Source organism: Clarias gariepinus, chromosome 10 (genome assembly GCF_024256425.1).
Source record: "Clarias gariepinus isolate MV-2021 ecotype Netherlands chromosome 10, CGAR_prim_01v2, whole genome shotgun sequence".
Classification (NCBI taxonomy): Eukaryota; Metazoa; Chordata; class Actinopteri; order Siluriformes; family Clariidae; genus Clarias; species Clarias gariepinus.
In genome coordinates, this window is record NC_071109.1 from 14,127,093 (window position 1) to 14,152,500 (window position 25,408).

At 37.5% G+C, this 25,408-nt stretch overlaps 2 protein-coding genes across 2 annotated transcripts in view; one reads left to right on the plus strand and one right to left on the minus strand.

The window, feature by feature from the left end:
- Window positions 1-491: 491 nt before the first annotated feature.
- Window positions 492-12,600, plus strand: fam199x (family with sequence similarity 199, X-linked). Its single transcript, XM_053506477.1, has 7 exons — window positions 492-594; window positions 2,276-2,449; window positions 5,017-5,236; window positions 6,364-6,516; window positions 11,283-11,444; window positions 11,898-12,140; window positions 12,408-12,600. The coding sequence occupies exons 2-7, from the start codon at window positions 2,283-2,285 to the stop codon at window positions 12,579-12,581; spliced, it is 1,119 nt and encodes a 372-aa protein (XP_053362452.1). The 5' UTR covers window positions 492-594; window positions 2,276-2,282; the 3' UTR covers window positions 12,582-12,600.
- Window positions 12,601-21,039: 8,439 nt separating this feature from the next.
- hdac3 (histone deacetylase 3) overlaps window positions 21,040-25,408 on the minus strand; it is a 21,237-nt gene continuing 16,868 nt past the window's right edge. Inside the window, exon 15 of the mRNA XM_053506097.1 lies at window positions 21,040-23,791. Within this exon, the coding sequence (XP_053362072.1) occupies window positions 23,722-23,791 (70 nt within the window). The 3' untranslated portion in view covers window positions 21,040-23,721. The remainder of the gene's footprint in view (window positions 23,792-25,408) is intronic.

Below are 25,408 nucleotides of genomic sequence, written 5' to 3' on the forward strand. Positions count from 1 at the left end.
ATAAACAAGGCTTAAGATACTCAAACCTTACAAAATTTTAGTTCTTTGTATTAACTAGTAAGGCCGAAAGTTTTGCTGTACTGAAAGACAGGCAGACATGTACATGGGCTTCAACCTGAAATATTGCTGATTACATTAAAGCAATGTGTTTATCTTTAACCTTTCTCTTTCTGCAAAATTCTAACCCTAACCCTTTATCCTCAACAAGGGGTTTAAACTCTAGTACCAATTAAGTGCAGGAAGTAGAAGCAAGAAAAAGTATGGTACAACTAAAGGAATTTGGGAAGGTTGAGTACAGTGTAAAAAAAAACATTTTACAGAGTGGAGAAAGAGGACAGGAGTATTAGATGAGTTTATGGTCTTTTTAAGGGCAACGGGAAAAGAGGATGTGTACTAAAATAAAGACGAGGGTAACCAAGACCAGAAGGTGGCGGTAATTAAACATATAAGATGCCAAGAAGAAGAAGAAGACGGTGACGCTTTGGAGTGACTGCTTTTGCGGGGTGTGGTCATGTGACGGAGTTCATGGTTAAGCTTTAAAGAGTCGGTTCTGTTGTTGCGGAAATGGTGCGGATACATTGAAGATATACACAGGTATGTCGGAATTAGCTGTAACATGTGTATTATTTATTATGACAGGTAATATCGACTTGAGGCGACAATGTTATTAAACAGAAATTACACTAGGCCATCTGGTAGTGGTGAATCACAGCTGGCCGTTAGTTTCCGATTGTAGCACTTTAGCTAAAGCTAAGTAAGGTTTCGCGCTAGCTCGAAGGCCTGGCATGTTGATGCCCAGCACCGACCGATGGTACAGATCGAAGTCATATAATAATATTAAACATACGAGGTATATTACTGTAAGCAGAAGGTTAGTTCAAATCATACACATATAAAACATTTGAAATAACAAACTACTATTATTTTAAATGTACTATTTATGAGTCTTAAACGTTTTTTTTTTTTTTATAAAACAACTTAAGAAGCAGGAAAATAAGGTTGCCTCGGAAGATACACATACTGGCCATTTTATTAGGAATTTCTGTACACGCGCTCGTTTGTGAAATAATTCCTGTCGGGTCATGTGAATCGGTATGATACGATCAAGCTTTAGTTAATGTTCACATCAAGACATGGGAGTGGGAGGGAAATCTGATCTCATTGACTTTCAACGTGGCGTGAGTGTCGATGTCAGTCCAGCTAATTAAACAGATACAGTATATCAGTAAACAATGGTTGGGCTTCTATGGCAGGATACCACATCAGGTTCTCCTGCTGTCAGCCAACAACAGGATGGGTTTTTTCTTACAGGCTATCACAAACCAAGTCAGGTCTCACTAACTGCATTGCCGTTTTATTAAGCAGTATAAAGTAGATTGTGCAATTTAGAGCTTTAATTTAACTATAGTTTTTTTCATTAACATAAAATCTACGGCATTGAGTTTCTGTGGTTTGTGTTTTTATACTGGGTGACAAGGATTAAAATGGCTAATAACTACAGTAAGTATAAATCCTTGCACTTTATATTGACACATGGCCCAAGTTTTCTGTACATAAATTCATTATCCCTGACACAACATCTGTCCTGCCCACTTCTGAATGGCAAAGGGACATTTCTTATTGGATGCCAGTACAAAAACCCACAGACAAAACCAGTCATGACGGCACTTTTTGGTATATTAAAGAACATTTGGTCTCTATAGTAATTGCTACTAAATCATACCAAAATTTCTTCTCAACCATGTGTTGTGTTTCCCACATTGAGAGAGTATACTTGGGTGGGCAGGTAAATATGGAATCTTCTTTAAAAAACCCTCCAAAGTTAACCCTTTAAACTTAATTGACATGGATCTATGCCAACAGTACAACATTGGTCAATGACCAATTGGTCAATGGTCAATTAAAAAAAAAAAAAAAAAAAAAAAAAAAACTTGTACAGAAGTCCTGCCAGTGTTTTAATGGAGGAGGTGTCAGACATTAGACTGGGCATTTACGTTTTCTGATATGTCATGTAGAACCAAAGTTATAATTAATTTTAAAACATGTAAATTGTGCTGCTACTGGAACATACATAACTTATAAAAGTTGCATATTATTTTTTTGGTTGCAGAAACAACCTAAAGCAACAATAAAAACACACAATTCTATGAATCTGTGCTATTTCTTTGCTTATCTGCCCATTTTTTGTCTGTCTTATTCAGATTTTTATGTATTTTTGCACTGCACAAGTATTGAGAGAGAAACAGCCTTACACATTTTCTGTTTATGTATTCAGGTTTCAAATGTCTGATAACATTCACAAGGACTTCCTTGCTCCCGAGGAGCCTTTTCCAGTGCTCTTGCAGCAGGGAAACCTCAGTGAAGATGGCACACTAGATGTTAGTGACTTTGGCTGTCGGTTGTCCTCTTGTCATCGGACAAACCCACTACACCGCTTCCACAGCAACAGGTATAACATTAATTTAGGCACCTTGGTTTGTTGTGATGTTGATGTGGCATGCATTAACAGATATTTTTGTACTTGACCCTAAATAGTCACTCTCCAATTTGGTTATCGGTTACAGCAAAGCAGTATTGTGTTTGAATTGTGCATCTGAGGTCTGCACAGCTTTCACTAGGCCTATTTTACAATGCCAACCTATTTCTCAGTTACTGAGATTCAGTGAGCTAAAAAGGTAAAATGTAAATGTAAGCCTTGATAAGAATAATTTAATCACAGGTACTGTAACGAACACAGATGGCAGCTACATGTAAAGGAACTTTTTATCATGTTTACACATAATGAACAGTGTTTTTTTTTTTTTTTTTATCTTCAGGTATCACTGTAGGGGAATTAAAAAAAGTTACTATAACAGCATTTTGAAATAATCAGTACTTTAACTCTGCAGATATCTATTTGACCTTGCTAATAGGACTGTCTTTGAGCACAGCTCTGAAAGCAGTGATGTGTTTGAAAGCAGTGATGACATTGCAAGATATCTAATGCATTGCAGCATTAGGATGCATTATGGATGCTGAATTTGTTGACTTTTTATTAGAGATTGGGTTATGAATCATTATTGTGTGATGATTCTTGTATCGTCACTCTGACTAAAATTTTTTATTAGCAGTATATTAACAACAATTGTGTTCGTTAACAGCCTCAAAACCCCTTCATTATGCAAGCTTATACCACTCTCAAAACACCACCAATACAAATTGGCCTTGAAAGAACCGGCATGTTATGAGCCCTGGCTGCCCACATTAGAACTTGAACTTGCCTTCAGACTCGCGGCTACTTAACCAGATAGCTCATTGTCAGATTGAGTTTTGAGACTTTGGAGCCAATTAAGGCAGTATAATCCTTCTTTTAGTAATCTTGTCTTCAGGGTGTACCCTGCCTTGTGCCCTAAGCCTCCTCAGATAGGCTTCAGGTCCCTGCGACCCTAAATACAGGATAAAGCGGTATAGAAAATGAGTGAGTTCTCAAGGATTCTAAAAAAAATTTTACAGGTAGTACGCTCCAAACTAGGCATCACTAAAGGGCCAACCATGGTTTGACTCTGGACCGAGTGACTGACCTATCCAGAGCCTGATGCTTTATGAGAACAATTAAGGTACCAGTAATCTAGTCCTTAAGTTCATGAGCGCACACTAGTGCACAAAGCAAGGACCACAAAGACAAGGATGAGTGAGTTTGCTGTGGAAAACTTGACTGGCCTGCAGAGTCCTGACCTCCAGTGTACATAATGTACATATACAGGTGCATCTCAAAAAGTTGATTTATTTCAGTAATTCAATTCAAAAAGTTAAACTCATTATATAGATTCATTACACACAGATTGATATATTTCAAGTGTTTAAATTCGATGGCGACTCATAGTGTCACACTCAGATCCTCTAATTAACTCAAAAAACCCTCCAAAGGTTTCCTAAGCCTTTAAATGGTCTTTCAGTCTGGTTTAATAGGCTGGCTAATCAGAGTGCTGTGTCCAAGCACATTTATGGAGAATGTAAGGAACAAATTGTGGTAGAAAATGGTGCACAAGCAAATGGGATTACTGCAGCCTTTAGAGGTTTGTGAAATGAAGGCCATTCAAGATTTGGGGGAGATTCACAAGGAGTGGGCTGCAGCTGGAGGCAATGTTTCAAGAGCCACCACGCACAGATGTGTCCAGGACATGGGCTACAATTGTTGCGTTCCTTGTGTTATGCCCCTCTTGAACCAGAGATGACGTCAGAGGCGTCTTAGGACAAAAATGACTGGACTGTTGCTCAGTGGAACAAAGTCCTCTTTTCGGATGAAAGTAAATTTTGCATTTTATTTGGAAATCAATGCCCCAGAGTCTGGAGAACCGGATGAGAGGCACAGAATCCTTGTTGCTTGATGTCCAGTGTAAATTTTGCACAGTGGTGGTTTGGGGAGCCCCATCATCTCCTGGTATTGGTCCACTGTGTTTATTAGGTCCAAGGTCAGCATAGCCATCTACCAGGAAGTTTTAGAGCACTTTATGCTTCCCTCTGCTGATCAGCTTAATAAGGATGCCAAAAATCCTAATACCTGCTTTAAGGTTTTCATAGTTTCCCTGTGCTTGATTGGCCAGCAAACTCTCCCGACCTAAACTCCGTAAAGAATCTGTGGGGTATTATGACGATGTGGGACACCAAAGGGAGCCCCGATTAAGTATTGAGAGCTGTACATGTTCATACTTTTCAGTAGACCAACATTTCTGGGGTAAAACTCTTTTTATTGGTCTTAAGTAATATTCTAATGCTAAGATGAAGATTTAGGGGTGGGCGATATAACCAAAATCTTTTATCATGGTAGAAGCAATTTTCTACCTTGATAACGATATATACACACAATATAGCAGTTTGTATCTAAAAATGCATAAATAAAAATGTAACCGTCAAAAGTCTGTTTACATCTGTGTTTATATATTATTTGTATGTGTTATTGGATAGCTGTATAGTCCTATGTGCCAGATATTGATATGAGAAGTGAATTATTTTAAATTAATTTCTTTTTTGGTTTAGATGGAACCTGACCTCATGTGGTACCAGTGTGGCAAGTTCTGAGTGCAGTGAGGAACTCTTTTCTTCTGTGTCTGTGGGGGACCAAGATGACTGCTTCTCTCTGCTGGATGATCAGGAGCTCACGTCTTTTGAATTCTTTCCAGAAGGAAGTGTCTGCAGTGATGTATCCTCTTCCATCAGCACATACTGGGACTGGTCTGACAGTGAGTTTGAGTGGCAGGTAAGGCTCACCAAAGTGACAAATCTAAAATGTGCTTACACCTTGCATGTCAGACAGAAGTAGAGCTCACTTCTTGGAGGCGTAGGATCTTAATAAAAATCTCAAGGCTCTAAAAGTAAGACATCTTAAGTATATTAGGCTTACAACCACGCTGACATTATCATATAGGATGCATTGATACACTTGGGAATTATTTTTCTTCTCCACAATGGCAAGCAGTTCAGGTCCTGAGGCAGCAAGGCAGCCACAATTTGAGTTCCATTTTATGCAGTTCTATTTTATGCCATACATAGTGCTGTGTTTTCTTCACACACAAATTATATCTTTGTTTCATCTGTCCACAATACATTTTTCCAGTAGTGGAGTGGAGTGTCAAGGTGGTCTTTGGCAAACTTTGACCTTTTTGTGTGTGTGTGTGTGTGTGTGTGTGTGTGGAGACAATCCTTCCTCCCTGGTGTCCTGTCATGGACACCATGCCTGTTCAATGGTTTACGTATGTTTAACTCGTGCGCAGCAGTATTATCCAGCTCCTGTTTATCTTTTAAGACTTTAGGCACTGCTCTAGGATTCTGTTTTACTTTATTCAGCATTCTGTGTTATGCCTTTGGAGTGTTCTTGGCTAGGAACCCATGTCCATAGAGTAGCCACAGTACCAAATTGTTTGCATTTTTTGGCAATTTGTCTAACAGTGGACACAGGACTATCTAACCTTAATTTAATTTTTTTTTAGATTTCTCTTTAACCTTTTTTAGGTACATGCAAATCAACACCCCTTAATTTCCAGTCTTCCTGAAGGAGGCATCTCCTGGTGTGGCATGTGAATAGAACACTTAGACAGAGTATTTCATTTTATTTTTTTTTTAAGTTGAGTTAGCTCTTAACCACCCCATTCTCATTTTATTAATTAAACCCCAGGTTTCATAAAACACCTGACTTCAATTGGTGAAGCCTTGTGTTTCAACTAACTTTTTTTTCCACCATCTAACTTTGTATGTTTGATGGCTGTTTTTAATCAAGACATAAAAGATCATAACTGTTTTTTTTATTAGCTTAAAAATTAGCTTTGGTTGTGCATTGTAGTTTTTCTTGCCACTGCATTCAACAGACATGCATTTTTTTCTTTTCAGTTGCCAGGAAGTGATATTGCCAGTGGTAGTGACGTACTCTCTGACATCATACCCAGCATACCAAGTTCGCCTTGCCTTGTATCAAAACACAAGACCAAACCTCATAGAAACCTGGATGAATTGCCCTGGAGTTCCATGACCAACGATGAACAGGTATGTCTGACAGCAAGTAAAGTATTTTTTGTCGCCTGCCTAGCATGCATACATGGATTACATAGTCTGTCATTCTCACACTTTACATCTATTTGCAGCGCCTCCAAATTACATAGGAATTTGATCAAACCTTCACAGAACCTTTATTTAAAAGAATTGCTAATTGCACTGGTTATTTCATTTTTAAGAAGAATACAACACCAAATCAGTTGGTACAGTATGAAAAACACAAATAAAAAAAAGAAATGAGAGATTTCTAAATTGACTTTGGCTTGCATTTCGTTGCAGACAATATGAACACAAAATATTTCATGTTTTGTCTGGTCAACCTCATTTCATTTGTAAATATACATCTTTTCCTGTGATTTAGATCTGCAACACATTCTAAAAAAGGTTAAACCAGGAGCAATTTTAGGGCTAGTAATCAGGTAAATTGGTTAAATAATGATGTAATTTCAAACAGGTGATGTCAAAAGTTGATTGTAATTATTATTTGGTACAAAAGCTGCATCCAAGAAAGGTCTAGTCCAGGGGTGCCCAATCTTTTTTGAACAAAGATCTACTTTACAAAGATCTAATTTATCAGTGTGCCGAAATCTACCAGTCCAAACAGAAAGGCAGTTGCTACTCATAGCATATTTACATATGTAATGTAAAACAAACAGAAAGTAGCCCTAATCCATATATAATAAAACATAGTCCAATTGTAGTGACTAAAGTTTTTCGCTACCTTAGTGTGAACTCGGGAACTGAGAGGCAGCAGCTAGTTTTCTCGTAGTTAGGGCAGTAGGAGCTGGTTACTAGCCTTAAGCAGGCCACACGGTGGTCATCAGTCATTGCAGATCTGTACTTTGACATGATTATTTTCATGTGAGAGAAAGCACACTCGCACAGATAGGTTGATCCAAAAAGTACAGTCAAGTTGAAAGCACATATTCTGAGGTTGTGATACTTTTGTTCTGGCAGTAAGTTCCAGAACTGTCCAGTCATGCCAGGTGTTGCCCTGGATTTGATCTCAATGTCATTTTGCAGTGTGAGAATCTCATTCTCAACAGCAGAGTTATCTAAGTGAAACAGTAATACAATTTTAGAGGCAGTACTAACCACATCAATACTTGGACCAAATGGAAAACACCGAGAGCTGGCAACAGGCTCAATGGATGCAAAATCTGTAAAGCGCCTCTCAAATTCCAACAAGATGCTCTGAACTTGCCCTTCATATCATGCACTGTCAAGCTACGCAAAGTTTTTGTCCTGACTCCAAAGTTCTGCCTGCATGTGAGGAAAGTTTCACAGGTCACAGTGTTGCAGCCTACTTAAAAGCAGTTGCAGCTTGCTTTTAAATGTGTTCACTGAACTGATCATGTTGATTACATGTTTGTCTTTACCATGCAGCTCTTAATTAAAATCATTTAGCAGGTTAGTGAGATCGGTCAGGAATGCTAAATCCAATAGCCACTGGTGGTCCTCTAGCTGGGCATATTCTGTATGTTTTGAAAGTTTCAGGAAATCTTTGATGTCAGGCAGCAACTCCCAGGAATCTCGCTAAAAATTTACCTCTACTCAGCCATCTAACATCCATGCGCAGCAGCAGGTCTGTGTGTTCTGCACCAGTCTTCTCCAAATGAGCATGGAATAACCTTCTCTGTAGACTCCTGGCCCTAAAGGAACACACAATCTTCATTGTAACATCCATCACTTCTTTTATGTTTAAACTCTTACCACACAATGCCCGCTGGTGGATTATACAGTGGTAATTAAGGAAGTCTGGGAAATATTCACTCTGTTTGCACAATGCAATGAACCCATTAGTACGGCCCACCATTGCAGGAGCACCATCCGTTGTAATAGAGATGAGTTTAAAGAGGAGCAAATGGGTCTTGTTGACAAATTCCATGAAAGCTTGAGAAATATCTTCACCTCTAGTGTGTCCTTTTAATGGCAAAATGGTGAGCAGTTTTTCTTTTGCACCCGTGTCTCCAAAAAACATTCTAATGAAAACACACAGCTGTGCCACATCCACATCAGTCGACTCACCAAATTGAAGAGAAAAACATTCACACTGTTCAATATCCTTCCCTAACTGCGACTAGACATCCTCTGCCATTCCCTCACATTGCCGTGTAACAGTGCCACGGGATGATTGCACGTCCTTAACGGCAGCTATGATATCATTTTTATTCTTTTTTTTTTTAGGGGGGTTTCCAATTTTCTTCCTAATTTAGTCGTGGCCAATTCCTCCCCGTCACTAGGGGGCTCCCACATTAAGGCTACTACTACCACTCAGTCGGGAGGGCGAAGACTATCCCGTGTTTCCTCCAAACCGCGTCACGTCAGGCGACCGCATCTTTTCGAAGTGCTTGCTCACGCACCGTTAGGGGTGGAGTAACACACTCGGAGGAAAGCGCTAGCCGCTCCTTACGCGTGCACAAGGTCACAGACGCCCATGATTGGCTGTAGAGCCGTGATTAATGTGGGAGCGCAAGTACCTCTCATCCCTCCCCCCTGAGAGAGCTCGGCCAATCAGCTCTCTCTGTGCCTCCGGAAAACAGCATCACCCGGGGTTCGAACCAGCGATCTCCGGATGATGGGGCGAGCACTTTACCACTGCGCCACTCTTTATTCTTGAAGTCACCAAATAGTGCATCTGCAGCCTCGACAAATGCTTCTTTCACAACTTCACCATCCTTGAAAGACTTCTTGTGTTTTGCAAGAACGCGACTGACGCGATAAGATGCTATAGTTGCAGCCTTACCCTTGGAGTTTGGCCTGGTGAAAATGGACTAATAATTAAGACAAATAAGACAGATGGAAATAAACTAAAAAATAATCCACTTTCCAGTCTGAATGATACAGTATGTTTTCGTTTTTTTGCTTCTGCCATAGTTGCGTTTTACTTTGCTGAAGTTGCAGCTCTCTCAACTTCTCTACTTAAACAGTGAGTCCCTACTAATAACGTAACGTGCCTATAGCTAAAACCCTGGCTGAATTCAGATTAGCGTACTAGCATACTACTCTCGCTATTTCTGCCATATATTTATATGAAATAGTATGAGTAGTATGTTAGTATGCGATTTCAAATTCAGCCACTAATTCCGTCGGTTTAAATTTTCAGCACAGAGCCGAACGTAATCCAATGCTCTTTGTAAGGTTAAATAAAGAACTGTTTTTTAAAATAAGTACAGCGTTTCTTTACTATGTGTATAAAGGTTAATATTTTTTGAAGCGCAAAATGCGACAACGAAGACCCCGTACTGTTGCCCACCTTAAGACTTGTTTGAGAATTAGATAAAATTACACCTGAAACATTTAATTACTTGGTGTCTTGAGTCCTCAAACGTCTTTTAATTATTGTGAAAAAGGAATGGCAACATTACAAAGTGGTAATTGCTTTACTGTTCCAACTTTTTTTTAAATGTTGCAAGAACCAAAATTGGTGTTTATTTTGAAAAAGAAAGTTATAAGAAACATTAAATGTTGTGTTGTTGTATTGTCTGCAGTGAAATACAAGTCAAAGTAAATTTTAAAAATCACTACTTATTTTTTTTATTGCATTTTCCATACTATACCAACTTTTTCTGATTTGGCAGCAATAACTACAAATAAGCATCTGCGATAACTGGCAATGAGTGTTTCACAACGCTGTGGAGAAATTTTGGCCTGCCCTGCTTTGAAGAATTGTTATAATTCAGCCACATTTGGAGGGTTTTCAAGCATGCACAAGCATATTTAAGGTCATGTTACACACAGTACCTACTTTGACTAAGCAAATGCAAAATCTTAATTTTATATTTTTTGGCAAATGTGAGATAAGCCTTTGTGTGGTTGTTTTTTTTTTTTTTTTTTTTTTTGGTTTGTTTTTTTTTTTGTTTTTTGCCAGCGGTGTCTCTTACTTTGGAATTCTCCCATGAATGCCATTTTTGCCCAGTCTCTTTCTTATTGTCGATTCATGAACAGTGACCTTAACTAAGGCAAGTGAGGCCTGTAGTTCTTTTCGATGTATTTTACTTAACTAATGGGTTTTAATTTAGTTCTTGAACCAATCCTAGTATTTTCAGTGGTTGTTTTCTTGACTTGTTTGCTTGATTGTAGGCCACTAACTTGACTCTTCTGAAAAACAGCCTTTTCTATGACTACAGGAAACATCTTTCAGCATAGTTGTTTAAGAAATGAGAAGCCACTCACTATCAGTTAGGGTTGAAAGTAGGATGCATTTATTGACTGTACAATTTTCATCATGCTAACTCCTCTTGGCTTATCGGCAAATAAGTTAACATTTAGTGGCTGAAGTTTTTCTGGTGCACTACATGATGGCAGACTTTGATGTGATGTTCCTTCTGATCCAGGGTCAGGCAGCCTGAAGATGAACTTGATAGCAACACGGCACACATTCAAATCACACATAAGGATAGGACTGCTCCATATGACACACCAACAATGGCAGCAGTATTGTGCATTGTTCTCCGATACATATTCTGTATGAAAGACACAAGAGCTGTAACATGTACTTAAAAAAAACAACAACACTTATTGGTATTGGGCATCAAGTTTCATTTAAATCATTTGAACTTGTTGTGACATTGAGCCTACTTGGCAAAAAAAATCTAATTAGATTATCTGCTGGTTACGATAACAATTCCAATCCTTCAAACATTTAGCCACTCTTTGTTGACCTATTTAACAGACAAACCCATGAAGAGTAAAACATATTTATTTTTGCTATACTGTTTGTAAGCATCTAAAAATGTTTCCTTTTATTCTTTCAGGTGGAGTATATTGAGTATTTAAGCCGGAAAGTGAGTACAGAAATGGGGCTGCGGGAGCAACTGGACATAATTAAAATAATTGATCCAAACGCTCAGATTTCTCCAACCGACAGTGAGTTCATCATTGAGCTGAACTGCCTCACAGATGATAAACTAAAGCAGGTCAGTAAAAAAAAAACAACAACTAAGCCTTAAGTACTTTTCGCTAGAAACGTGTTGCATTTTATGTATTTATGTGTTGTTGAATTAAATTTACTTAAATTATGCTTTGATGTAGTAAATTTTGTCTGTTACAGAGCAATATGACTCACAGAATTTGAACTCCGACAATAGGTTCCTAAGAAACAGCTAATTCAATTAAACCCTGTGAAATTTCAAGGGTCCCCAACCCAAACTTTGCAGATATATCAGCACTGATTAGTTTTAACTGATATCTGGTAACCATATTGTTTAAAAAAAAAAAAAAAAAACGTGATTATTGAGATTTACATTATCTATTAAATAGTTTGATGAAAAACTTTGTTTTTATGGCTGATTACTAACACTGACATGGTACAGTAGTCAGCAGTGCTGCTTTTATAGTCTTTTGATGACTCTAATCTTGTGATGATCCAGGTAAGAAACTACATCAAGGATCACAGTCCACGTCAAAGGCCTGCAGGTATGCGAGACAGCTGGAAGAGAAATGTCCCCAGCAGTTCCAGTGCTGTAAGTGTGCAAAGTAGCAGCAATGTCAGCATGGTTAGTAGCACCAGCAGCAGCACTGGATCAGTAAGTTCCCATTCATCCACAAGCATCAGTTGCTCTCACAGTGATGGCAATTTAGCTTCTGTGGCTGAGCGCATCAGAGATTCTAAGGTAGGCAGAACTGATGCAACAGAAATTTATAAAATTATGTCTAAGGGTCATAAAATGCTAATGTATTCTAAAAGCACTTAAATACATGATGAAACTTGCATACATTTTCTTTTAAAGCTTCTTGACAGCTCTTGTCAGCTTTTTACCATTTCATAGTTGTTTTTTAATGTGTGTATTGCAGTCATGCTTTAACCTTTTGCTTATCTAAACTCTTTAGGCTACCTTGCCCACTTGTTTTTAATGGTATTTGCATTTTTTTTTCTATAGAAACGCTCTAAACAGAGAAAACTGCAGCAGAAGGCTCTGCGTAAAAGACATCTAAAAGAACAGAGGCAGGCTCGCAAGGAAAGACTGAGTGGTCTGTTCCTCAATGAAGAAGTCTTGTCCCTTAAAGTCACTGAAGAGGATGACCATGGTGATGACGTAGACATCCTAATGTGATTAAAACAAATTATTCATACCCCACCTGTCCCCTTTCTGTCACTCTTAGTACAGGAAATATCTTCAGAGTCAAACACGTAACAAACAAACTAATGAATCAATACGTTTCTAATAAATAATGTATAAAAATGGTTGTAATCTACTGTAAAGCTCATACAGTTTAGTTAATGTTAAATAGATTAAACCTGCTTCTTTAGACCAAAATGGATTCAAGTTCTTCTCTCTTGTTTTACTCTAGAGTCATCCATTTTAGGTGTCCTTTCATCCATTCATACTTTAAGTCTTGGTCAACATGTTTTGAAGACATAAACAAAATGTTTTTAAAATATTTTACTTTTTTTTTTTTTTTTGTGTACATACTTTGCAAATAGTGTAATCCTTATATTGTAAAATAATTCAAATCTGAGACTTGTTTAACCTGTTGGGCAGACTCGGTCAAGGTGTTTGTGTCTTCATTTCTTAAAATGAGGTTAGAATTGTAGTCGTGTAACTTGCATAAAGCAATTGTGGTTTAATAAGGAGGTGTATTCTCCCTGTCTCTTTCATCAGGTGGATATTTGTTTGTGCAAATCTCTTTGAAAAAAAAAAAAAACCATTTATGTTTTTTAAGTGGATGAAATGCTCAGGTTCTTATGATCCATCTTCTGAATTTTTTTTGTTTAAAAACTAATTTAAACTATTTGTGTTGCTTTAGTTCACCCCTCCTAACCAACAGGGACAGTCCTTCTCTTGGTTATCCTAATATGTCATGATTCAAATCTGCAATAGGTGTATGGTGTTGTTTAGCTGTCAGTATCACAGATCTCTTGGAGCAGCAAACCTCCCAATAGTTCTCATGCTGGGAATCTGGCCTGTAGGCCAATGTGTTTGCATCCACCATCCAGTGGGTTGTTTTTTTTGTTGATATAAGGGGACTTCACATGTTTTTCACCATAACAGATTAACATAACTGCACTTTTTAATGTTTTCAAAATGAGATTTATTGAGCAACATATTGTTCCAGTTTGCTGAATGTCACATGCTGCACTGAAATTCATTCATTACAGCAATTTGTAGCTTCTGGCCATTCAAAAAAAAGGGAAAAAGAATCAAGTTTGGCTACTGTTAGCAGCTTTTTTCTGGACACCTGTGCTGCAATGATTTTAACACTTATGTATTTACGTATGTACATATGTACTCTAAATAGCCTAAAAGAAAAGTATATCCTAAAGACTGTCAATTATTTACAGTGATATGGGGACCAAAAATCAATGGCAAAATGAGAAATAGTTTTTTTTTTTTTTTTTTTTCCAGTAATTGGCTATTTAATTGTCTATTGCATGAGGACATGTTAATCAGGTGATGAATATGCACACATTATTGTGCCCGGATAAACAAAAAAGTGAAGCAAAGACTTAAAATATCCATATCTGTTCCTTTGAATTAATTCAGAGAAGTCAGAATATAGTGACAGAATACTGCTGAGAGGAAAGGACTGGCGGGGAAATGAAAACCATAACTTTATTAACCTTTGGAATGTGTTTTTGATGGTAAAATGTTTTTATGACTGCATATGAAATCTCTGTTGAGTTGCATTTATAACATCAAATGTACAGTGTTAATGGTAAATAATTATGCTAGTGAAACCTGTATTAAGTCATTCTTTTATAGTCATACTGTCCACATTAATATCTGACTGAGGATTTCACCCTTGAATTAAACCATTGTTGCATAGTAAACAATCTGAATACCAAATAAATCCCAGCTACAATTAATGGTAAAAGTATTTCCATACACAATGCAATGAGGATTGAGACGAAACAGCTGTTTGGCCATAAAAAGGGAGGTTAGTCAGGAAAAAAAGGCCTGAATTTCTCCTTCAGCTAAGCAAGTTCATCTATATAAACACTGAAACAGGTTGTTTCAACTGGAGAATTAACAGACACATTTTATGGGATCTCTGAGAACTTTTCGCTTGTTAAAGATAAAAAAAAAACTAAAATATGGGGCCTTTAAATCCCTCTGGGTCTCAGGGGATCAATTCTTGGTCCATTGATATATATATATATATATATATATATATATAATGTGTATCCATTATTTTAATTCAAATTAACATTTTTATTCCTTCAGATGCACAACCATAGACAGTATAATATGCAGTGAAATGCTTACACAACTGTTTGATGTAAAAAAGGAAATGGTTAGTTAGCAAAACACCATTTTATATCAGTAATATGCTTACTGAGGCAACCAGTTAAAGACATTTACATACTGTATGTGTTTCTGCCGGTAATTTTCCAGTCGATTGCCTTATCCAATGCATTTCTGACATCAATACTTGGACAAGCAATTTTTTTTATTTGATGACCTGAAGACAAACCAAAATTTTTTTTGATAGGCTCTGAGGCTCAATATTTGCTTTGTTAGCTCCCTTACGAACCTTGGGTATGATTTTTAGATGCTGATCTTAAATTTCAGAAGCATTTACCTAATATTGTGAAACCCTACACCCTAATCCGAAACTGCCCTCCATCATTTTAGAAAAGTAGATGTTCAATAAACTCGAGATCATTCAGAATAATGTAGTCTATTTTTTTTTGTCTGTGTTTATAGATACCAACGTGCACAATTGTGTAAAACTGAGAAGAGATCAAATCTAAATTAAGAAATAAGCATAACAGCATAAAATCCCAGGGTGCCACAGTATAACGATAAGAAGAAACACACAGGCCAATAATACAGGCCTAGAATACTAACTGTCTAAACTATATTAACTGAAACAGACTTTATTAAAAAATAAATAAATAAATACAGTTGTGTGAAAAACTATTTTCCCCCTTCCTGATTTCTTATTCTTTTGCATGTTTGTCACACTTAAATGTTTCTGCTCATCAAAAACAGTTAACTATTAGTCAAAGATAACATAATTGAACACAAAATGCAGTTTTTAAATGAATGTTTACGTTATTAAGGGAGAAAAAAAAAAATCAAATCTACATGGCCCTGTGTAAAAAAGTGATTGCCCCCCTTGTTAAAAAATAACTGTGGTTTATCACACCTGAGTTCAATTTCTGTAGTCACCCCCAGGCCTGATTACTGCCACACCTGTTTCAATCAAGGAATCACTTAAATAGGAGCTACCTGGCACAGAGAAGTAGACCAAAAGCACCTCAAAAGCTAGACATCATGCCAAGATCCAAAGAAATTCAGGAACAAATAAGAACAAAAGTAATTGAGATCTATCAGTCTGGTAAAGGTTATAAAGCCATTTCTAAAGCTTTGGGACTCCAACGAACCACAGTGAGAGCCATTATCCACAAATGGCAAAAACATGGAACAGTGGTGAACCTTCCCAGGAGTGGCTGGTCGACCAAAATTACCCCAAGAACGCAGAGACAACTCATCCGAGAGGCCACAAAAGACCCCAGGACCACATCTAAAGACCTGCAGGCCTCACTTGCCTCAATTAAGGTCAGTGTTCACAACTCCACCATAAGAAAGAGACTGGGCAAAAACGGCCTGCATGGCAGATTTCCAAGGCACAAACCACTTTTAAGCAAAAAGAACATTAAGGCTCGTCTCTAAAAAACATCTCAATGACTGCCAAGACTTTTGGGAAAATACCTTGTGGACCGACGAGACAAAAGTTGAACTTTTTGGAAGGGCGTAAAAGTAACACAGCATTTCAGAAAAAATACATCATACCAACAGTAAAATATGGTGGTGGTAGTGTGATGGTCTGGGGTTGTTTTGCTGCTTCAGGACCTGGAAGGCTTGCTGTGATAGATGGAACCATGAATTCCACGGTCTACCAAAAAATCCTGAAGGAGAATGTCCGGCCATCTGTTCGTCAACTCAAGCTGAAGTGATCTTGGGTGCTGCAGCAGGACAATGACCCAAAACACACCAGCAAATCCACCTCTGAATGGCTGAAGAAAAACAAAATGAAGACTTTGGAGTGGCCTAGTCAAAGTCCTGACCTGAATCCTATTGAGATGTTGTGGCATGACCTTAAAAAGGCGGTTCATGCTAGAAAACCCTCAAATAAAGCTGAATTACAACAATTCTGCAAAGATGAGTGGGCCAAAATTCCTCCAGAGCGCTGTAAAAGACTCGTTGCAAGTTATCGCAAACGCTTGATTGCAGTTATTGCTGCTAAGGGTGGCCCAACCAGTTATTAGGTTCAGGGGGCAATTACTTTTTCACACAGGGCCATGTAGGTTTGGATTTTTTTTTTCTCCCTAAATAATAAAAACCATCATTTAAAAACTGCATTTTGTGTTTACTTGTGTTATCTTTGACTAATAGTTAAATGTGTTTGATGATCAGAAACATTTTGTGTGACAAACATGCAAAAGAATAAGAAATCAGGAAGGGGGCAAATAGTTTTTCACACCCACTTCCCCAGAGTAAAGAGTTCACAAAACAGCCATCAGTTTGATAGCATCAGTCCTGCAGGGAGTGGGGTGGGGATATAAAGTCACCTGACTGCATCTCAGGGTAGGTATTGCTGGCTCAACTTGAATTTTAAGTTTATTCAGTCTGTGTCTCTAGTTTTCAAGAACACAATTTTGAAACCTGTTGTCTCAAGAACAACTACTGTAAGAAGTTGGGTAAACAATACAATATTAACTCATTAAACATTTATCAAGTTAGAGTTAGTTTTTGCAGTGTGGTGACCCTAACACCTGTTATTTATTTCATGGAAGTACCAGAATGATGCCATATGCCTCCATCAGCCACCGCAAATCACGCATAACTAACCATGAGCACCTGATTCAAGTTTTTTTTTATTTTTATTCAATTTATTTCTCTATGCAATTAAATTCCATTTCAAGTTCTCACATTTATGTGAACTTTTCAGTTGTTTAAAGGGTTAGCGTTTAATCCCTGCTAATAGTTCTAATGACCTGTTATAGTTTACATGTGTAAGTTTCCTACTATTTACTAAGGATCCTTGACTTGCTTCCTCTCAGCTTTGAGACTTAACTTTGCTGAACCTACACCTAACCAACTGAAGCAACCCCAGATCATAACACTGCCTCCAGAGGGTTTTACAGTGGGTATAATGCATGATGGATGCATCGCTTTGTGCACTTCCTTTCTTACCCTGAATTGCTCATCATTCTAGAATAGGGTAAATCTGAACTTTTTAGACCACGCATGACTTTTTTGTATTGCTCCAAAGATCACTCTTCATGCTTCCTAGCAAATTGAAGTCTCGCTAACATATGGTTTTCTTGTGGTCGCAGCTGGTCAGTTCTTTTCTAAACATAGCTATGTTTTTTTATACATTATTGTTAACCATGCGATCTATAATCTATAGTCAAACATATCTAAAGCGACCACAGACTAATTAACGGACTATAAAGCACCAACATCCGGTATGACGAACGTGGACTTGACTCTGGCAGATGAGCTAAACACCTTCTATGCTCGTTTCGAGGCTGAAACTAAAGACGCTAGCAACGCTAATGCTAGCAGCGCTAACGGCTGCAGACAGGAAGACACTGCCAGCACTGGAAACGCATTCATCATCTCCGAGCATGGCATGAGGAGAGCCTTCAGGAGAGCAAACACCAGGAAAGCAGCAGGACCAGACGGCATTTCAGGTCAAGTCCTCAGAGCCTGTGCAGACCAGCTAGCACCTGTGTTCACAGAGATATTGAACCTCTCCTTATCTCAGTCAGTGATTCCCACATGCTTCAAAAAGTCCATCATTGTTCCTGTTCCAAAGAAACCTCATCCTGCTTCCCTTAATGACTATCGCCCTGTAGCCCTCACCTCAGTAGTGATGAAGTGCTTTGAGCGGCTTTTCAGAGACTTCACTGTGATCATCTCATCACTACCTGACACACTGAACCCACTACAGTTTGCTTACCATTCAAACCGCTTTACAGATGATGCCATCTCTCATCTCCTCCTTAAATCTCATACTCAGCTGGACACTATAAGGGAGAATTATGTTAAAATGCTTTTCATCGACTACCGGTCAACATTTAATACCACAATTCCCTCCACACTCACCACCAAGCTCGAACACCTGGGACTCAGCTCATCTCTGTGTCAGTGGATCTCCAACTTCCTAACTGGCAGACCACAGGCAGTAAAGATGGGCAGACATGTCTTAGCCCCCCTCACTCTCAGCACTGGAGCTCCCCAGGGTTGTGTTCTGACCCCCCTGCTGTACTCATTGTACACGCACGACTGTGTGGCCACTAATTACTCCACCACCAGTTTGCTGACGACACCGTCGTGCTGGGCCTGATCACTGACAACGATGAGACGGCCTACCTGGAGGAGATTGGAAATCTCGTGCCAGAGAAACAACCTCCTTCTAAACGTCAGTAAGACTTTAGCACAAAGCAGGAGAGGAACTACCTGATTCATTTGCACATCCACACACGTTTCTTTTTTTCGCACTCACTCTGGACATTCTTTGACACTACTGGTCACTGCACACCTGCGCATTCATGGACATCTCTGATGCACAGTCACTTTTTATTCTTTCAGTCATTTTAAATTCTTTTAGGTATATTTGCACACCCCCTGGACATTTCTATTTATATACACGACTTCTATTTATATACAATTTCATTCCATACAAAAGTCCATAAGTCTATTGGTTTTTCTCATTTTTCCTATATTGAACATTTTGTACTGTACAAATATTTTTATTTTTTCTTAGCTAAATTTACGTCTATTTTCTTTTTCATATTTATCTCCTAATAATAGTCATTTATTTTTAAGGTCACGAGCGGTCTAACTCGTCTAATGGTGTATAACTATGTATGTGACAAATAAAATTAGATTTTGACTCTTTAAAACACTCAGAGGAAAACTGAGCGACAGAACCATCTCACGCTTCCTGGTGATTTGTGTACAGTTGTGTTTAAAATAATAGCAGTCCAACATCAGAAACCAGATCAATAATTGTTTTTGGGAGAAATTATATTTCTGCATGGTAGATATTTTACTTGTAGGTATAGTGGAGTAATAGAATAAAACCAACAGACCCAACTGTCATGACTTGTATGTGCCTGATTCTGTGTAATTAATTCATTAATTGAAATGGGGCGTGTTCAAAATAATAGCAGTGTGGAGTTCAATTGGAGAGGTATATAATTCTGTTACAAACAAGTTTCCCTTATTTAAAGATGGTTGTCCTGTGCATTTCTCTCTGAAAATCCGAGTAAAATGGGTTGTTCCAGACAATGTTCAGAAGAACAGCGTACTTTGATTTAAAAGTTGATTAGAGATGGGAAAACATACAAAAAAAAAATTATAGACTGGTCTGCTAAAATGATATCAAATGCTTTAAAATGGAGACCTAAACCAGAAAGCCATGGAAGAAAACGGAAAACTACCATTCGAATGGATCGAAAAGTAACAAAATTGGCAAAGACTCAGCCAATAATCAGTTCCAGCATGATCAAAGAACATCTAAAGTTATCTGCGAGTACTGTTACTATTAGAAGACGGCTACGTGAAGCCAAGCTATCAGCAAGAAGCCCCCGCAAAGTCCCATTGTTGAAAAAAAAAAAAAAAAAAAAAACAACATGCTAAAGAGGTTACAGTTCGCCAAAGAACACATTGACTGGCCTAAAAAGAAATGGCACAATAATTTTGTGGACTGATGAAAGCAAGATTGTTTTTTTGGGGGGTGTCTAGAGGCCGCAGAAAGTTTGTCAGGCGACCCCTAAACACTAAATTCAAGCCACAGTACACTGTGAAGACAGTGAAGCATGAAGGGACAAGTATCATGATATGGAGATGCTTCTCGTACTATGGCGTTGGGGGCCTATTTATCACATTTCAGGGATCATGGATCAATTTGAGTACATCAGAATACCTAAAGAGGTCATGTTGCCTTATGCTGAAGTGGAAATGCCCTTGAAATTAGTGTTTCAACTAGTCCAGACCCACAAGATTAACGTTTTGGAGCCCACTCCCCAATAGAAAACTTGTGGGCTGACATTAAAAATGCTGTTTCTGAGGCAAAACCAAGAAATGCAGAGGAATTGTGGCTTGTAGTACACTTGTCAAAGATCTGAAGCAGTTCTCAGACACCATGGTTATACTAAATATTTGTTCAGAGATGCACAAGAAAGATTAAACTTCAAGCATTTTTGTTTAACTGGTAAATTCATTACTTTGTAAAGATGAATAACGACACTGCTATTTTTTTTAACAGACTAATATTTGTTTTTCTTCACTTTCTGTAAACTAATACATTTAGCACATTTTTCATGTTGTGAATTAGAATAGAACATGCAGGGTGTCCAATGCATTTGTGTGATTTAAATAAAATGTTATTACATGGATATAAAGCTTTACTCACCTGAATAAACACACTGCTATTTTGAACACAACTGTATACGGCAGTGGTGACCTTAGGAGTTAGTCACAAATAGAATTTTACTCTAGAATGGTACATAAGGCAAATGGTACAAATATGGGGAAAAGGAAATAGCTATGCACTCAATTTTGGCATGTTTATTAAACAAACAGTATATTTCTTTTAAATACTTAAACACATACAAACAAACACCTTGTTGCAAATAATTTTGACAATTACCTGTTCATGTTGTAAGGACTAGGTGTGCTATATACATGTAAATAACCTAAAAATAGTTTAGGAACAGTAATAAGAAAAATAATGACAAGAACATATATTATAACAAAATAACTTTTCCAGTTATTAAAAAAAATGTGTCTGTATAGCCCTTGCTACATGTCTGAATTACCAATAAGTTGAATAAAAGTGGGGTATAGACTGGGTCAGAATTTCCTGCGAACATTAAAAACACTAAGATTTAGAATACTTGGGCTTGGAGGATCTCAAATGAATTTACAGTATCAGGTGTGTTCTGTAGTCGGTTGAGGGACAATACTAGCTCTGCGATTAACACATTGGACTACTGATCAGAGAGTTAGCTTCTAATAATCATAGCTAACTGCTGTGAAACATCAGAACTAACTGATTTGTAGGTAGTAGGATCATAATAGGGTAGCATATACATATTTCAAAGTAACAACACTTGAAAATAAGTTGAAAAAATTATATATTCAATAAATGAATGATGCCAAAATGTGTAGTATTGATGACTAATAATGCAGCACCAAGGAATTTTATTGATACTTCGATCAGGGAGTGTGTTGAAAGAAATTAGCTGGTACAGACCGAGTTTGAAATCAAGAGAGAGAAATCAGGTATATAAAACAAGAAATCTAGCTTTAATTTCCTGATAGTTTCATCTAGCTTTGGTAAACAATCTTGATTTTGGCACCGTGTGTGTGTGTGTGTGTGTGTGTGTGTGTGTGTGTGTGTGTGTGTGTGTGTAAAAATGACTCTATATTTCTTATATAAAAGTCTTCATAACACAGTAGTGAAGGTATGGCAAACCACTGTTTTAAGAAGGTTGTGGGAGAGTGCTATTTTTTCTTGGCTGTCCTCCTCTGTCTACTTTAAACAACTTTCTGTTTCAAATTTAGATGATGTTCCAGCAAGACCGGAGTTAAAATAATAAATACAAAGTTAAAAATATGCATTCAGCTACTTAGATAATCAATTCAGTTGTGCTGAAAGCTCCAAAATGTCAATTAGCCAAGCCTAGGATCTCAAACTTCCATTGGTGCCCGTGATTGACCACAGCTAGTAGCTTCTCTGTGCCACTATATAAAGGGTTCATTTGATAGCAGTCATTAGACTGAACAACTCAATACAACAGTAAAGTCTAGTAAGCTCAGTTCAGATTTAAGGCAGAGAATGATTTATACAAAAGAGGAATGTTTTTAAACTAGGAAATTTCTAAACTCCTATAAATTCCAAGATCATTTTAATGTGTTGTTTATAAGTACAGTACAAGATATTAGGAGGCACTACTTTGCCAAGGTCTGTAAGACAACCTAATCTGTCACGCATAGCTGAAGGGGAATTTGTTTGGATATCCTGGAAACAGCAATACACAGGCCTGCCATAAAAGGGAACCTACTGAAACACCAGTGTCACGGTCTACAGACAAACGAGTTTACATTGCCATGGACTGAAAGTCTTCTGCCTAAGAAAAAAAAAAAAAAAAAAAAAAAGCTCCTGCTCCAAAACGAACACCTTCAAACTAAGTTGCTAAAATACAACAACCAACTGTTTAAGCATGGTGGCTGTACTGCACAAAGTAATAAAGAAGAAAGAAGAAGAAGTACTTCATCAAAATTCTTCAAAATATATAATCTGGAATGTTAAAAAAAAGAGTGTGTTCCAACTGGACAATGACTGCAAACATACATCAAATCTGGTTGTGAGCTTTTGGAGCCTCAACATTATCAAGAATATGTGGACCATATAAGTAGGGTCCTTGCTAAAGGACATTCAACCACACATTAGGTGTATTGTATGTATGTTTTTGACTGTCTTGATGTGCAAAATAAATTAAGACTTGTGCAACTGCACTGTGACTTGTCACCCAAGCTCAAACCCCCAACGTCAGAAGTCCGTAATTGTACTACCATACCAGCTTATTTCAGTTAAGGTGCTCCCTGACTAAAGTAAAAAAAAAAAACACGTATGACTAATAATACATTAACTACTTGTGATCTTAGGCAAACACCTTCTATAACTTCTATGATCATGATAAAAACAAACAAAAAATAATAATTTGTATGGCCTTAATGGACTTCCGTACCACTCAAAATAACTAACATTTTAAATTTAGCTATAAAAAAAAAAATAATGGATAGAAATGGTGCTCTTTTTTTCTTCTTTTTTCTACATTTTGGAATAAACTCTTATTTACCCACAATTTACAGTATTAAATATTTTCATGTGTGTTACATGCTGCTTTGTGAAGCCAGGCCTGTTTGATTTTTAAAAAGTTAAAAATATTTAATGCCCTGGTTTCAGAAAATTACATACAGTTTTTATACTCACCAAATTTAACACTGGAAAGAAATTAGTCCAGATGAACCATGGTGCACATGGGAAGTAGCAAGTCAAAAATGACAAACTGGCGTGTGAGAAAATATTTTAACAAAATGTATCTTGGACTGGGTATTCTCCATTTTCTCCAAGATTGTTCTCCATAGAGAACAATCTTTAAAAAAAAAAAAAAAAAAAGAAAGAAATACAACAGAAGAGGGTCACTTTTCTTCAGGATGGAGTTCAGATTTCCACATCGCTCTCCTTGTCATTGTCATGGTCACCATCATAAAATTCATTTGGTGCCTCAGGCCTGTTGATCAAGCCAACAGAGACCAATCATTGTTCACATAGTATATATACACTTGCTACACTGTTCATATAATAGATAGAATTCTATTACTTACAAAGGTAAGGGTAATACAATAATAGATACAATTACAAAGGTGAAGGGAATCAATTTACAGTGCATCCGGAAAGTATTCACAGCGCATCACTTTTTGTTATGTTACAGCCTTATTCTAAAATGGATTAAATACATTTTTTCCTCAGAATTCTACACACAACACCCCATAATGGAAACATGAAAAGGTTTACTTGAGATTTACTTAAAATTTATAAGCTGTAATCAATAAAAACAAAAAGGCTTGAAAATCCTGTTATATGTAATGAATCCAGAATAAATCTTTAAAACAATAAAATTTAATTATAAGAGTAAATTGACTTTTTATGATATTCAAACATTGAGATGCACTGTATATTACACATAATATATCTATGTATCGATCTATGAACACATTTGCAAATATTATGTATAAAATTGATCAACAAATGAATTTATACAATGGATACATTGACAAACAGATGTACATATGGCGAGATAAATGAGACAAAATTTAAGGACTGGATAAGGCTTAAATTGAATAGAAATGCTGTAAATGTTTTAGAGTCTCTTTATGGATGTAGACACTGCAGCGACCACTCAACCTAAGCCTTTATTAGAAGGCTCAGAGGGTGATAGTGCTGTGGAAGACAAAGGTAAGGTGACTCTCTCCCTTAACCACATAATTATGGTTTGGAAAAGACTGGTCTTGACCCACCTCAAACCTGAGGTAAGCACAATTCCGTGACCCCCTGCAGTTGGCCTACCAGCCAGACGTAGGCATGGATGATGTAAATTATTAGCTGCAGTAGATCCACCCATATTAAAGCCACTGTTTACAGTAAAGCACCATAGCCTCTGACCCTAGAAAAGAACATCTGTTTTGATGACCTCGTTGTTTCTTGCCATCAGCTCAGCTCGTGGGCAGGGCACTGAACAGTAATTTTTGTGGGTCTTGAACCAGTCTCTGTATTTTGTGGGTCCTGGGCCAGTCTGACAGATCTTGTTGCAGATGACAGTACGAAATGTCAATCACTGAATCTTCTCCACAATTCAAAACTTCTGATGGAATGTTGTTCACCTCACATTTGTTTTAACTACTGCTTTCACCTCCTCCTAGTACTGAAATATCATCTGGATAATTTTCCTTGTTGTCTTGTTTGTAAGATGTGAGGACTTTCACTAGCTGGAACATCTTTTTTGTTACTGTGCAGGCCATCTTCTGTGCACCACTTTTCTATCCACTGCTGCTTTGCCTTTGCCATTTCACTTCTAATCTTCCTAATGATTTCCCTATCTTTATCCCTCTCCATGCTCATGTGTTTAAAGCTCCTTTCTATTCACATAAGGTAAGGAAGCTCATCGTGACAAGGTTGCAGTTTCTCTAAATGTATGAACCCTGGGATATTCTGGTCCTAGGCCTACCAGATTCTTACCAGCTCGAAGGCAATATGTGTGGATTTTTAAATATTTAAATTTGTGTAACTGTGTACAAATGATCTGGGTTCAACAGAATTGTGCCACTCACAAGGGGCACAACCAAAGTAT